Genomic DNA, 15812 nt, shown 5'->3' with positions numbered 1-15812 from the left:
GCAATTCAAGTTCTGGGACATCTAGTACCTTCTTCTGGTCTCCACAGACATTCACACTCATGTGTGCACGCTCACACACAGACATACACAGAGATACATAACTCACTTTTTAAATAAATCTTAAAATGTATATATTAATGAATAGAGGTTAGGGAGATGGCTAGGTGGCTGTGTTGGCTAGCATTTTGTCAACTTACCCCAAGCTGGAGTCATCTGGAAAGAGGGGTCTCAAATGAGAAATATCCCTACCAGACTGGCCTGTGGCAGAAGAGGAATTAAATATAATTTCTGACTTCAGTCCTCCATATGTACATACATACATACATACATGTGCCCACATACATGCAAACATGAATACACACATACAATACACACATGCACACATGTGCAAGCATGAGCTCAGGTACACATGTGCACACATGCACACACACATACATACACACACAAACTATATCAATTAGTATTAGAAGAAAGTCCTAAAGCTAGTTTTTGCTTTCCTACCATGTGTGTTACTTAGAGTTCTTAGTAGGGACACAGCATCACATCAGAATGGGTAGAAGGATTTCAGAGACTCTGTTTAATAAGACAAGTTTTGGGGTGTGTGTGTGTGTGTGTGTGTGTGTGTGTTTGTATGGTGGTTTGAATATGCTTGGCCCATGGGAAGTGGCACTTCTCATAAGATGTGGCCTTGTTGGAGAAAGTGAGTCATTGTCGGGGTGGGCTTTGAAGCACTGCTCAGTGTGGAAGAGACTCTCCTCCTGGTTTCCCTTGGATCAAGATATAGAACTCTCAGTTCATTCTCCAGCACTGTGTCTGCCTGGATGATACCATACTCCTACTATGATGATAATGGACTAAAGCATTGAAACTATAAGCCAGCGCCAATTAAATGTTGTCCTTTATAAGAGTTGCCTTGGTCATGGTGTCTCTGTCTCTTCACTGCAATGGAAACCCCACACTAAAACAGTGTGTTTTGTCCCAGGCCTAATGGAAGCACAGGGCATATACTGTACATCTGACAGCTACATCTAGCTCTATTTCCCCACTTCTGCATATCATGTAACTCCACGATCCTGCTTCCCCCATAAGGGCTTCAGGTAGAGAAGAAAAAAACAGGAGTGGATGGTTAACCAAACAAGCCACTACTAGGGCTAGTCAGTCCTACTAGATGTTCCTTTGAGAACAGAAACTGAAGTGTTTGTCTGAGTGGTCTATGAGCAGAGCAGACTTTAAAGATTTATTTATTTATTTATTTATTTTATGTATATGAGTACACTGTTGCTGTGCAGATGGTTGTGAGCCACCATGTGGTTGCTGGGATTTGAACTCAGAACCTTCAGAAGAGCAGTCAGTGCTGAGCCATCTTTCCAGCCCCCCGAGCAGACTTTAATTGATCATATTCATGCTGCTGAAAAACTCATGATACAGAGGAGCAGAGACCAGGGCCACATGAGGAAGCACTGAGCAGATAGACACAGGGACCACAACACAGACAGTAAACAGGGACAGACAGATAACACAACAGAGAGCGTGAAGACAGATTAGCAGCCAGTGGCAGGAAAGCAGTGATACAGACAGACAAAATGGAGATAGGACAGACAACAGTGGGTGGTAGGCAGAGTCAGTAGGCAGACAGAGGGGGAAAGAAAGGACAGAGGGGGCAGATGGGGTACCTGAGCCTGAGGTGTGGAAACAGGTCAATTACAGATACAAGAGCATGACTAACAGAGCAGGATCCCAGAGTGAGACCTAGCCATGAGTCCAGGCCTTTGAAGAAGGTCCTGGGGAAACTGAGGACAGACAGGAAGATTGAGGATGAGGTCCCTGAACGTGGACCTAAGAAGGCCTCAGGGCCAAGGCATGCCTGGCCCTACACACACACACACACACACAGCCCAGTCAATCCTTGGTGATCCTTTCTCATCTACAGAGCAAGAAGAGGCTTTCTCTAGCAATAAATGCCTTATGTGCCTGGAGACTGGATCTCACAACAAGGGACCCAATCGCCTTCAAATCTTCTTACTGGAATTTCATTAACCATGGAAGATTAAACATCACAGAGAAAGAGATTGAAAACCAAACTGTACCTAGAGGGAGGGAAACTGCTTCTCTGGCCACTGTTTGGTCTCTGGATATATTTATTTTCCTCCAAAGCTCATTTGTTACCCCATAAGTTATGTATTACAGAGCCAGCAAGATGGATCAGTGTGATGATGCTTGTCACTAGGTCTGATGGCCTGAGTTCGAGCCCTAGAACCCAGATGGTAGAAGGAAAGTATAGACTCCCATAGTTGTTTTCTGACCTCCACAGACATGCTGTAGCATGCATATGCACCCACACACATTAAAATAAGTGTGAAAAATAGATTATCCCTCTGAAATTACCAACAGTCCTCTCCCACACTGCCCTCCCACAAAAAGAATACCTAGTTTCTACCATCCAGTTCTTCAAGTCTCATATCTTGTGTGGACCCCATGTATACCTATACATGAATCTATCATGAGTTTCTCTTGTAACCATTTCTTATGTCATAGAGCCATCAGCCATGACCCTCTGTGATGGACAAGATGGTGATAACGCTCTTTTCTGCTCTTCTGAGAGACACAAACAGATCAGGCATCACCATGACAAATGACAGGAAAGGGGTGGAAAGTTGCGGTCGAGAGACAGCAAGTTCAAAGACAAGGAGAAAAGTAACTCCGGAGTAGTGGGGTATGGATGAATCTCTGTGAGGTCAAGCTGCTGGCAAAGGACAATGTGCAGTTTTCTCATGACAGGAGACTAGAATCTAGGGCCGCCTCTCTCTAGGAAGAGCATGTTACCGTTTCAAAATGGCGGACACACCAATCTCTTCATTCTCAAATTATGACTGAAAAGTTAGAAACAATAGAGAGAAGGAAGTCACCTTCAGATGAGGGCTCTGAAGCTTCATCAAGGTGAAAGGAAATAGAGAGCATTGGATTAGATAGAGGAAGCCAGGGATAAAATTCCTGTGGACACCAGCTGGGAGACACACAGTCAGGGTTGATGGGTAGGTCCCAGGAGAAACTTACACTACTCAGAGACAGGAATAAAATGTGGGCAGGACTTAAGACACTGACTGAAAGCCAACAGAGAAAGCATCCACTCTCACTCCAGCACATACATTCCTCCATCTGCACATGCCTGGGAGTCAAGCATTTACCTCATGCCTGAAGAAATGGATGGAGCTGTCACTAAAGCAGGGCTCTCCAACTGTCACCCCCATCAGACCTGTGTGGAGGAGTCACTGAAGCACGGGAAGCTGGCCCCAGCCACAGAGCTTCTGGTTCCTGAGTGCTCAGATTTATCTCTGTTGCTGTAATAAAACACCCCAGGGTTGCAGCCCCTCACAGCAGGGGAGTCATAGAGCAGAAGGTTGAGACAGATGGTCACCTCACATCCACCATAGAGGAGGGAAATGAATGCACACACACCTCAGCTAGCTTTCTCTGACACAGTGCAGGGCCCAAACCCGGGGGGAAAGTGCTGCCTACTTTGAAACTGGATTGCCTTACCTTGACAATAAAAACATACCACAGACCCAGCCTCACCTCCACAGCAGAGGCAATCTACCACAGACCCAGCCTCACCTCCACAGCAGAGGCAATCTACCACAGACCCAGCCTCACCTCCACAGCAGAGACAATCTACCACAGACCCAGCCTCACCTCCACAGCAGAGACAATCTACCACAGACCCAGCCTCACCTCCACAGCAGAGGCAATCTACCACAGACCCAGCCTCACCTCCACAGCAGAGACAATCTACCACAGACCCAGCCTCACCTCCACAGCAGAGGCAATCTACCACAGACCCAGCCTCACCTCCACAGCAGAGACAATCTACCACAGACCCAGCCTCACCTCCACAGCAGAGACAATCTACCACAGACCCAGCCTCACCTCCACAGCAGAGGCAATCTACCACAGACCCAGCCTCACCTCCACAGCAGAGACAATCTACCACAGACCCAGCCTCACCTCCACAGACTCAGCCTCACCTTGAGAACAGAGACAATCTACCACAGACCCAGCCTCACCTCCACAGCAGAGACAATCTACTACAGACATGCCCAGAGACCAACCTAATCTAGACAATCCCTCACTCATCCATCTTCCCAGACGAATCTAGGGTATGTCAAGTTGACAATTAGACCCAACCATCACACTATATAGGGTATGAGATAGGAGAATTTGCTTCTTAGGCTTCTAAAAAGTCTACTGCTGGACACTAATCCATGTTGCTTTAGGTCATCTGTGGAGGGAATCTGTTGTACTGTATAGAAGCATCACCTGCCAGTAAAATGTTGTTGGCCTATTCGCTTAGGCAGGAAACAGGGAGGTGGCAGTTCCAGTCCAGGGAGGAAATTCTGGGAACAGAGTCAGGCATGGGTGAGATTCAGCGCCCCAGACACAGATAAAGACTGTTGCGTGAAACTGAGGACCAGGTAACCAGCCACATGACATGACTCAGAATAGAATATGTGGGTAATTATGTTGTGAGCTAGTTGAAGAACCAAGATTTTGGCCTAGGCATTTATTGATGAAACATTAAGTCTCGGAGTCATTATTTCTGGGAACAAAGTGGACAGGTGGAAAGACCCAAGTCATCTCTTCAAACCTCACTCTCCACACTTGTAAATGGGAATAATGACAGCTCCCACAGAACAGAATTGTAAAGAAGATCAAAGGAGATGCATATAAAACCTTAGGCACACAGCTGAGAAAGAGTATTGGTGCATAGTATAGATAATATCTAATAATCACCATAGATGACTATAACTCAGGTCAGTTAGCATCTGGTGACTGTGATAGACTCACCATTTATGCTGTCTTTTGACATGTGAGGTTATAAAACTAAATATATATGTGTGTGTATATATATGTATATATATACACACACATATATATACACATGTATGTAAATATATGTATGTGTGTATATATATATGTATATATGTATATATATATGTGTGTATATATGTATATATATGTGTATATATGTATATGTATATATATATATATATATATATGAATGAAAAAACATGGAAGTACTTCATTAAGCCAGAACATGAAGCCTTCATCAGCCAAACACTGCCATGTTTGTATGTAGAAATGGGGGCCTCGGTACACATCTCTCACCAAGCTCACCCACACAGCACACATTGGTTTGTACAAAGGCGGAGAAACTGATTTAGCCACAGAACAAGTCACTGGATCCTTGGGCCAGTCTCACCAAGAACACTGAGCCTCACAACAGAGAGCATGATAGCTGCTTAGGAAGCATTTGGTGAAGATGAAGGGTGAGACAGAAAAGGCAGACAGCCCCTAAGATGACCCTCAGGAGGGGAAAGTGGTTTACAGCATTTGCCAATGCCCAAGGTGAAGTTGACAAACCAGGAGTGGGTAAGAGAAGCTCACACCCCCACTGTGTGCCTATCTCTACAGTCTTCTCAGGGCCCCAGGAACGCAAGGATGGTGAGCTAGAGATGGAACCATTAGCCAGGGGGGAAACAGCCATTTCCCAGACATTTGCAGGGAAAAAGCTAGAGAGTCAGTCTCCACTATCTCACCAGGAACAGTGCTGAAGATGAAGCCAGCCAGTGATCAGCCAGTCAGAGCCAGCAGCTGAGATCTACACAGGCCAGCCCCCCAAGACACAGAGTAGGCTAGGAAAACAAAAGAGAGTGTTCCTATTCATCCAGACGGAGCACACACAGGTCTCTGGCCCAAACCTTCAGGATAGCTACACGAAACTCTATTCAGTCTCAGCGATGCTCAAGGAAGAGAAAAGTCAAATAAAACCTTTAAACCACAACTGGCTGTGCAGGTGAGCTGGCTCCGTGAGGAAACACACGTGCCACCAAGGCTGATGACCTGACTCTGATCCCTGGAACCCACATGGGAAGGAGAGAACCAACTCTCAAAAGGTGTCCTCTGACCTCCACGTGTGCACCACGGCACACACGTGCACATGCACACGCACACACACACACAAATAAATGTAATAAAATGTAAAAACTTATGTGCACACACAGTTAACTGAAATACAGTCTTACAAGCAAAGTTCGGTCTAAAATGTATTTTTTTAAGTAACTCTTTTTTTAAGCATTTATTTATTTTATATATATGAGTACATTGTAGCTGTCTTCAGACACATCAGAAGAGAGCTTCGGATCCCATGACAGATGGTTGTGAGCTACCGTATGGTTGCTGGGAATTGAACTCAGGAGCTCTGGAAGAGCAGTCAGTGCTCTTAACCACTGAGCCATCTCTCCAACCCCTAAGTAATTCTTAATACACGGCAAAGTTAAGCCACGAATATGAAGTCTGCTAATATCTTATGTCGTCCCAACACTGACTCTAGCATACAAAGCACAGCAGCTTCAAGGAAAGACAGAGGACACAGAGGTCTGCTCTTCCTACTCGAGCACTTGTACCGGATGACCGGTGACAGGGTAGCATGTAAAAAGACCCTGTCCCAAAACAAAACAAAGGACACACCTGATGTCACTGCCCAGCCACATAAAGCTGTGGGAACTGCTGGTCTCCAGTACTCCTTCTTACTAATTATGTTGATAATGGTGGATTGACTCAGCTCATTTCAGAACATCAGTTTTAAGCAGCACGGTGCTAATCAAAAGAGCTACCGTTTAATTTTATGTAGTGAGTCATCCTAGTGTAAGACAACTGACGACTGGTGTGATTCAGTGGCACCCAATCAGAAAGGCTTGAAGGGCTTGTCATTAATATACACACTTGATTGTTACACTGTTACAGCAGCAGCCCTGAGAGCCCAGCCTGGAGAGATGTTGAAGCTCTGCAGACAGCTCTCTACTACCAGGGCACCAAACCAATTCCAGATCCAAGGTTCACTGAAGGATCACATCAGTACATGAGCACCCTGAAGGAAGCCTCGACACCATAGAAACAAAGCTTCCCACTTTCTGCCATCTTCTCCTGTGACCTAACACGATCTGACCATCTCACATCCAACCTCACAAGAAAAGACACAGTTATAAAAGCCAAGAATGGTACTGGGTGAGGTGTATGCCAGGGAGGAAATAAGCAGTAAATGTTGACTCTGTAGAACATCTCTTAGACCTCTGGAGGGATTCACACTTCATGTCAGGCTTCATTGTGGCTTCTTCAGTGAGACCCAGAGGTGCAAAGGTCTCCCTTAGGTGGGAATTCCCAGGTACAGAATTCAGCTCATAGGAGGTTCAGCACAGTTAGAAAGCTGAGTCGAAAGCTAGCCTTTGACTAGCTTTGTGTGTGCATGCATGTGCGTGTGCATGTGAGTGCGCACACTGATTGGCCGGCAAGATCCAGGAGCCTCAGCATTTGCTGTTAGTGCGATTACAAGCACACATCACTGTGCCAAGCTTTTATGCTGGTGTTGGAGACTAAAGTCAGGTCCTCTGCTTGTGTGGCCATCACTTTACTAAGGGTCTCTCTCTCTGGCTACTTTTCTTTTTTTTTTTTTTTTCTTTTTTGCTTCCTCCACTGAGTCTGAACCCTCCCTCAGTCACTTCCCACCATTTCTTTCAGTAAAAGACAAATGACATGCTCCTTACTTCCTTCGCCCTTCCGGCTCCAGTTCTTACGTAATCTCTGTTCCCTGAGCTTAATCCCTCTCAATATAAGAAAATGAATGTCCTACACACACACATTAAAAAAAAAAAAAAAAAAAACAAGCAAACACGACAGCCTTGCCTGTGCTCTTCACCCATAACCTCTAGGGTGAAGTCTCCACGTCACTCGCAGCCAAGTGGGGACGCACATGTGAGAATGTTTAAACAGCACTCCACGCTGGAGCTTCCCACAGGCCAAGAACGAGTTTTGTTTTCATTTCATTTTGGTCTTGTACTCACTAGAAAACAACCCCAGATGACCCCATTCGTTACTGACTTTTTGAGAAAAAAAAAAAGGAGAAAATAAATGCCAAATGCTACAGAAGACAGGGGAAAGGTGTATGAACTGACGCAAACTCTTTACACCACGGTCTGGTAGCTGAAGCATGCACATGCTGGGTGTATCCCCAATAGAAACATATGTCCCATGTCCCAAAGGCAGGTGCGAGAATGTTAGCCCCAAACTGGAAACCCACTTGACTCTCTGAGTCAAAGCAGGTACATAAAATGTGGCCACACTATGAAGTGTTAGACAGCAAGGAAAGAGAATAGACAGGAAGGCAAGGCCAGAGGGATCAGCAGCTGACAAAAGAAGATGTGTTCTGCCGCCCGTGCATGGGACACCCAGCACAAGTGGGGTGCTCGGTCCCAGCCAGAAAGCAGAATGGTGAAAACTGAAGGATGGTAAGAAAGGCTAACCATAAAGTCAGGAGATGGCTCTCTGAGGGAGGGGCAGCAAAGCTGAGGTCAGGAAGGCTCTGGGCGCTCACTATGGGAGAGGGAGGAGAGCTGGGGCCGGGAAGGCTCTCGGGGTCTGTGGACCACTGCTGGCTGATCTGTTTCTCAGCTCAGGCAATGATGGCACATAGAGGTCTCTGTGTGTCTGTGTATGTCTGTGTGTCCACGTGTCTTTATGTGTGTAACTGTGTGTGTGTGTGTGTATCCGGGAACAAGCTACACAAAGTTGCTTTGTGTGCTTTTCAATTATTCTATTAAATCACTTTTAAAATAGTTAAGAATAAAGACCTTTCAAATGAATATATTTTTATTATATATTTATTAAATATAATCATATATAAGATACCAGAGTGAAGACCTGGCATCTTAAAATGAGAGTCAGTGGCTCCATTTCCCATATGCATGTGCTGCTTTGGAATGGGTGATTAAGACTCATGGGTCTTATTAAAGCTATGGGGTTGGGGAGCTTTATTACATTGGCTGCACCGTAAGACTTCAGGCTCTTAGTTCCTAGCTTGCATCAGTCACTACAGCCACGTCTTAAACACTTTCAGAGAAAGACAGCTGAAGGATACCTTTGCACTGACTATAAGGAGAAACAGACACAGGTCAGAACTCAGATAATCTCTACTCCCAAGCACACATTTTAGCTGATTTCTGTTTCACAAAGACTGCCACAGCTCAACATGTCTATGAGGAGACAACATTACCCACGGTGCCTATCCTGTTTGCTAACTAATTATATCAACAACCTGAGCCATCTTAACACTATACAAAACCACAGCTGACTTAGCAGTCTGTACATTACACATGTTCACAAATCTGTACCAAAATGTACTGCACTTGCTCCTGGAGATGTGCACAGTCTCACTGGCACCTATGATTGTTAGCTATAGGTTCCCAAACAGTAAAACATATGTTCTGCTGAGAACGGGCCCATCTAGAGTAATATTTTGTAGATTCCTGGCACCTCAGACTGCCAGCCTTCCTAAGACAGATCTCCTATTTGCTTCAGCAGCTTTCTGACAACAGGCGCCGGTAGAGTTGAAGTGTTGTGGAAGAGCACTTTCCTGCCGTGAACAGAAAGAGCAGCAAAGCCAATAGGGTGTGTATTTTTCTGTGTGTGTGTCTGTCTGTGTTTATATGTGTGTGTGAGCGTGTGTGTGTGTGAGAGAGAGACTCTGTACCTGTGTATTTCTATGTGTATATGTCTCTGTGTGTGTCTCTGTGTATGTCTGTATGTCCATGTGTCTACGTATGTGTCTGTGTCTATGTGTATATCTGTGTGTCTATGTCTGTGTCTATATGTGTGTGTGTCTGTGTCTGTGTGTGTATGTGTGAGAGTATGTGTCTGTGTATTTCTGTGTATATATGTTTGCATGTGTGTGTGTGTCTGTGTATCCATGAGGGTGTCTATGTGTCTCTGTGTGTGCCTGTATGTCCATGTGTCTCTGTGTGTATCTGTATGTCTCCATATGTATATCTGTATGTGTCTATATATGTGTGTGTATGTGTACTGTGAGAGAGTATCTGTGTCATGTGTGTGCATATATCTCTGTGTTTGTCTCTCTGTGTATGTTTGTATGTCCATGCATCGCTGTGTCTGTGTATGTGTGTATTTATGTATGTGCATGTATATGTGTGAGAATATCTGTGTCTATGTGTGTATATGTCACTGTGTATGACTCTGTGTGTCAGTGTGTCTGTGAGGGTTTCTGTATGTGTCTCTGTGTGTATGCCTATTTGTCTGTGTTTGTGTGTCTCTATCTGTTTGTCTGTCTTTCCCTATGTTTGTATCTCTGTGCTTATATGTCTGTATCTGTTTCTCCATGTGTATGTGTGTGTGTGTGTGTCTGTGAGGGCATCTGTGTCTGTGTGTATCTATATGTCTCTATGTGTTATCTTTCTCTGTGTCTGTGTCCATATGTCTGTGTGTGTGTTTGTCTTATGTATATGTATGTGTGTGTCTGTCTATATGACTGTGTTTGTCTCTATGTATATGTATGTGTGTGTCTGTGTGTATCTGTCTCTGTGTTTGTGTCTGTGTATATGTCTCTTTGTGTGTGTGTGTCTATGTATGTGTATGTAAACCACAGAGTGCATATGGAGCTTAGAAGACAACGTTTAAAAGCTGGTTCTTTTCTTCCACTGTGGGTCTGGTTCAGGCTGTCAGGCTTGCCTGACAAGCTCTTTTCCCTGCTGAACCATCTTTCGAGCCCACCAATAGGATTTTAAATGATGGTTGGCATATTCAGGAGAAAAAAACCCATCAGGTGTGGGTACTAATCATTCCCGCTGACTCCTAGCAATCCAAAGCACAGGTACTTATTAAATCTCTCCTTCTTGCATTACTCAGAATCAACCCAAGAAAGTTAAACTAGTTTCCAGTAAACACCTTTAAAGTGTTTTATTTTCTAATGTACTGAGAGGCCTAGGGAGCCATTGAGGCCAGTCACTGCTGTAGGATATGAGCAACAACTAACAACTATAATCAGGTTTTGCCAGGGTGCCTTTCTTCAAGAGCTCCATCTTCTAGGTGTCACATGGCCATTGTCGTCACAGTCAGAGCAGCTGTGATCACCCATAGGACCCTGCCCAGGTGTGAGCAGCCTGCCCAGGTGTGAGCAGCCTGCCCAGGTGTGAGCAGCCTGCCCTGCTGTGAGCAGCCTGCCCTGCTGTGAGCAGCCTGCCCTGCTGTGAGCAGCCTGCCCTGCTGTGAGCAGCCTGCCCTGCTGTGAGCAGCCTGCCCAGGTGTGAGCAGCCTGCCCAGGTGTGAGCAGCCTGCCCTGCTGTGAGCAGCCTGCCCTGTTGTGAGCAGCCTGCCCTGCTGTGAGCAGCCTGCCCAGGTGTGAGCAGCCTGCCCAGGTGTGAGCAGCCTGCCCTGCTGTGAGCAGCCTGCCCAGGTGTGAGCAGCCTGCCCAGGTGTGAGCAGCCTGCCCTGCTGTGAGCAGCCTGCCCAGGTGTGAGCAGCCTGCCCAGGTGTGAGCAGCCTGCCCTGCTGTGAGCAGCCTGCCCTGCTGTGAGCAGCCTGCCCTGCTGTGAGCAGCCTGCCCAGGTGTGAGCAGCCTGCCCTGCTGTGAGCAGCCTGCCCTGCTGTGAGCAGCCTGCCCTGCTGTGAGCAGCCTGCCCAGGTGTGAGCAGCCTGCCCTGCTGTGAGCAGCCTGCCCTGCTGTGAGCAGCCTGCCCAGGTGTGAGCAGCCTGCCCTGCTGTGAGCAGCCTGCCCAGGTGTGAGCAGCCTGCCCAGGTGTGAGCAGCCTGCCCCTGCTGCACATGGAAGACTGAGGTGGGACTTAGAAAAGCAGTGTTCACACGCTCACCCATGGTTGGGTGGGCCTTTGGTGAGGCAGCTATTTGGGGGTGACTTATGCTCTTGTAATTAACTCCTAACCTATGCACCTATAAACTCATAGACTGGAATAGCCACCAGATATTTGATAACATTATCAGGCCTATCATGTCTCCAAGAAAAGTCACACAACAAACTTACTATCCTCAGTGTTGTTTCCATCTATCCCCAGTGTTCAACAACTATGTCCAGTAAATATTCACAGAATTAATAAACCATTTCCACCAGCTGATTGGACCCCAATCTACCCACCCATTTTGACAAGTCTGGGAACTATTCACAGAAAGAACTCTCAGCTCTTTAACCTTACAGTGGGGATTGTCCTTCCTTTGTTGAATCTTGAGGCCTGTGAAAGTGGCCCAGGGATCCCTGAGGAGGTATACACACATCCCCCAACCCCCCACCCCCAACCCCCACCCCCACCCTGTCCTGCAAAGGCAAATAGCTCCGGACTTCTTGAATGTACTTGTGCTCTCGCTCGTCTGCCCTGTCCCTCTGTTTGTGTGGCTGCTGGCCAACATGGATGCTGTTCCTGTTGATATAACATTTTGTTTCATCTCCACTGGGAAATCTGCTTCTTGCACTCTAAAGAGCACAGCCTAGATCTCCTCAGCTCTACCCCTCCACATGTAGGAGAACTGCCAGAACAGTCCTTACCCACACAGTTGTGAGGAAGTATGGGCAGACGAGGCAGTATCTAAGCTCTGTCTCATCTACAGCTCTGTGACACTCCAAACACTGGATACTCAACGCAGTCCAAACGTGGCTGATTCTACTTCCGAGGCACCTCCTCTCAGCCATTCTTCTAGAGGTGACAAGAACATTTCCCCAACTGAAGCTCATCAAGTAGAGCAAAGAAGCCTCATGAGGTCTGGGATAGCCCGGTGGTACAGTACTAGCCTGGCTTGTGCATGGCCCTGACTTCGAGCTTTGACACTGAAACAAATCCAGGTGATGAGCAGCTGCAGGCACCTCTGCCCAGGCACGGTGAACCGGCCTCTTACACTAGGGCTCACTCTATTGTCTGTAGACAAGGAGCAGCAACCGTCACACAGGCCTGCTGGGATAAAAGGCCTAGCAAGGTGATTATGAGGTATTGCTATTTAAATGCTGTGATGACCAAAAATAGGCTGGCAGGTTTCAAGAAATGATCAATATTTTAAACAGGCTATTTCTGTAAAAGTAAAATGCATGCAAATGTATTTCTCAGCATTCACAGTATTTAGTCACTCATAGACAGGGACTAATATGAAAACAATCACAAAAACTTCAAGTCAGTACTCTGTACCCTAAAACAGAGCATTTAAGGGGTCTTCCTGCTCCCCAGGATCATTGAGCTTGTCTTTGTTGTTGTTCCTTTTTAGTTGATGGGAATCAAGCTGTCGGAGCAGGTGCTGAGATAAAAGGCCAGTGCTAAAAATACTCCACACTGCCTGCTTTATCGATGTTCTACCTATACTCATGCCAGGGAACTGCGCTGAGATCAACTGATCAGAAGGTTGGTTTAGGAGTTTTAGCTCCCCCTAGAAGCCCAGGCCATCCTGGCTATAGCCAGCACCCCCTTCCTGCTCCAGCTGACAGAGTGCACCATGGTTTCCCTCTAACTTCAGGGTACTGCCTCCTCTCCAATAGACAGACTTCTCATAATGTTCATGGCATTTATTATGCAAAAGTTATACGTCCCTCACAGTGGGATCCCCAAGTCTGCAAAACAGTGCCCATATCAGGTCAGTTAAAAGCCATAATAATACACTAACTTCAACCATCGCTTTCAGATTTGTATGCCAAAGGAATTCTTCATGGCTGCCCATTTAGCAATTATTACACACACACACACACACACACACACACACAAGAGGGAGGGGCAGACCCAAATAATGACTATGACCTTGTGGCTGCCTGTTTAGCAATCATTACACACACACACACACACACACACACACACACACACGGCCCCTGGTAGTAACTGTGACCTTGCTTTAAAGACTCCTTTAAACCTCGGAGGGAAAGGTAATGACCGAGTAGTACTCATCTTTAAGAGGCACACAACAAAGGTGAGATAATTTCTAAGAAAGCTCTTAAATAGTAGGTAAGATTTGCTATGGTAGCCCACGGGCTTTGTCTTGTAAACTTAAGTCACTTTTTTAATTAAAGACAATGTGTAAGAGGCAGGGGTCAGTTTTCACGCCCTTCCATTGAATCCCTAACTGAAATCAGCTGGAAGCTCATCATTATCAACCCAAGTTCCAAGGCTGCACGCCATGTTTACACTAGCAAAACCCAGCTCTTGAGTTAGGTCCCCACAGCCTCTCCACCGGAGAAAGTCGCCTGCTTCTGGAAGGAGAGGGGCCGAGAAATCTGCTAGGGGGATCTCAGAATTGGGTAGCCTGGTGAACAGGTGTATGCAGCAACTCCCTATCGCCCGGACTGTGTGTGCAAGCTGTGGGTCCGAAAGGTTTGGATAGCTCCTTTTGGATCGCTACTCTGAGGACTTTTTGCCTTCTGGACTTCATGCTAATAAACCACAGGAAACTGCAATCTCTGAGTAAAAAGGTGTCGAAAATTATTCCCCTTCCATCAGTCATAGTATGACTCTCTCCTCCCAGCTACAAAAACCTCGTGCTTGTGCACAGGTTTCTTGGGTAATGAATCGACCGGTGATGGAGGACAAGATTGGGAGGGTTTAAAAGAGACAATAGATGCCAAATTTGTACCCGGGACCACTTAGTTCCCTCTGTTTCCCGGCTGAGTCCAGAAAAACAATTGGACCTTCGTGAGCCATTTGCTCTAGCTGGTTGGCAAGGGTGCATAAGACAGTCCTGCCAAAGGGTTTCTTCTGGTCAGACTTTCCTGCTTAAGGGATGGAAGGTGGAGTTGGCAACATCCCTGCACCCGAACAGGGCCAGGACCAGTAGCCCAGCTCTGCTGCTACCTCTGGCCTCCCTGCACCTCAGGACTCCCGGGGAGCCTCCGCGGGGAGGCGGCCAGTGCGCATCAGGAGCGCAGTGCTTGAAGGTGGCCAGCCTGCAGCCACTTTTCGCATGACTTTTCTCGCCAAATGCCAGGCTTTCCTGGAGAGGACAGCGGGAGGGCGCGGGAAAAGGCCCCAAAGGCGTAGGCTAGAGATCTCTCCTCCAGAGATGGAGCACACTAGACCCCCTCCAGCCCTGCCCACCTCCCAGGCCCGCAGGCGAGAAAAGCTGGTGAGCGGAGCTCCGGGATGCCCCCGCATCTGTTGGCACCCACCAGGCGGGAGGCGTCTGCAATCACTGCACTCAAAAGAAAAAAAAAAAAAAAAAAATCAAAACCCACCTGGGCGACAGAAATCCAAAGGCAGTTCTTACCGTTGGACCGCCGCACGATGTTCTCCAGAAACGTGTTCTGCGGGGCCACCAGTCCTCGCCGGCCGCCAGCCATGGTCATCCTCCCGACTGCCCGGACTCTGGGGGCGTCCGGCGCCGTGTCTCACCGCAGCAGGCGGCCGGGTGCGCAGCCCGCAAGCGTTCCTGGCTCCACGCGCCCCATGCGCTCCGCAGCCCCGAAGCGCAGGGGCGGCGGCTGGCTCCCGCTGCCGCCGGTGCTGCGCTCCGCACCTCCCCGCTGCGGCCCGCCCGGGTGTGCGCTCGAGTGCCCCGGGCTTGGTGCGCCGCGGCCGCCTCCCGTGGGCGGAGGGAGCCAGCCGGTCCAGGGCGCCCCCTACCGTGCGCGCATCCCTCGGGGACACAGCCGTAACCGAGAGCCGCGGGGTGAGGCTGGAACCGGAGCGGCACCCTCTGGGTGCAGCGGGAAGTGTGTCCAGAGTGTGCCTGGGGTGTGCAGAGCACGGTGAGCAGCTTTATTGGTGAAGTCACATACACACACACACACACACACACACACACACACACCCCCGAAAAGGTCACAAGAAGACTCTTTCTTTGCGCGGTTTCAGATCGGAGTCAGAACCTTCAGGCTCTGCAAACAGCATGAGCTGCACGTCTATCCGGCTTCCCCAGAATTAACCAACCATGTGTCTAAGGGCAACAACTTACAGAGTGACTGCCAGATTCAGCTCCCAGGAGCTGTTTTGGTT

At 47.6% G+C, this 15812-nt stretch overlaps 1 protein-coding gene across 3 annotated transcripts in view; it reads right to left on the bottom strand.

Moving 5' to 3' along the window:
* Kcnh1 (potassium voltage-gated channel subfamily H member 1) overlaps nt 1-15377 on the bottom strand; it is a 308814-nt gene extending 293437 nt beyond the window's left edge. For 2 of the 3 annotated variants that reach the window (XR_003837613.2, XM_021160418.2), the window contains exon 1: nt 15085-15377. Coding sequence is in view for 2 of the 3 variants with exons in the window: in XM_021160418.2 (XP_021016077.1) it covers nt 15085-15163 (79 nt within the window). In the remaining variant the exon portion in view is untranslated. The remainder of the gene's footprint in view (nt 1-15084) is intronic. The other variant, XM_021160427.2, reaches the window with a different exon arrangement.
* Between the last annotated feature and the right edge of the window lie 435 nt (nt 15378-15812).

This window comes from Mus caroli, unplaced genomic scaffold, assembly GCF_978045245.1.
Source record: "Mus caroli unplaced genomic scaffold, Mus_caroli_1 scaffold_1, whole genome shotgun sequence".
NCBI lineage: Eukaryota > Metazoa > Chordata > Mammalia > Rodentia > Muridae > Mus > Mus caroli.
Note: the sequence above shows the minus strand (reverse complement) of the source record. Positions and strands in the feature narration are given on the sequence as shown.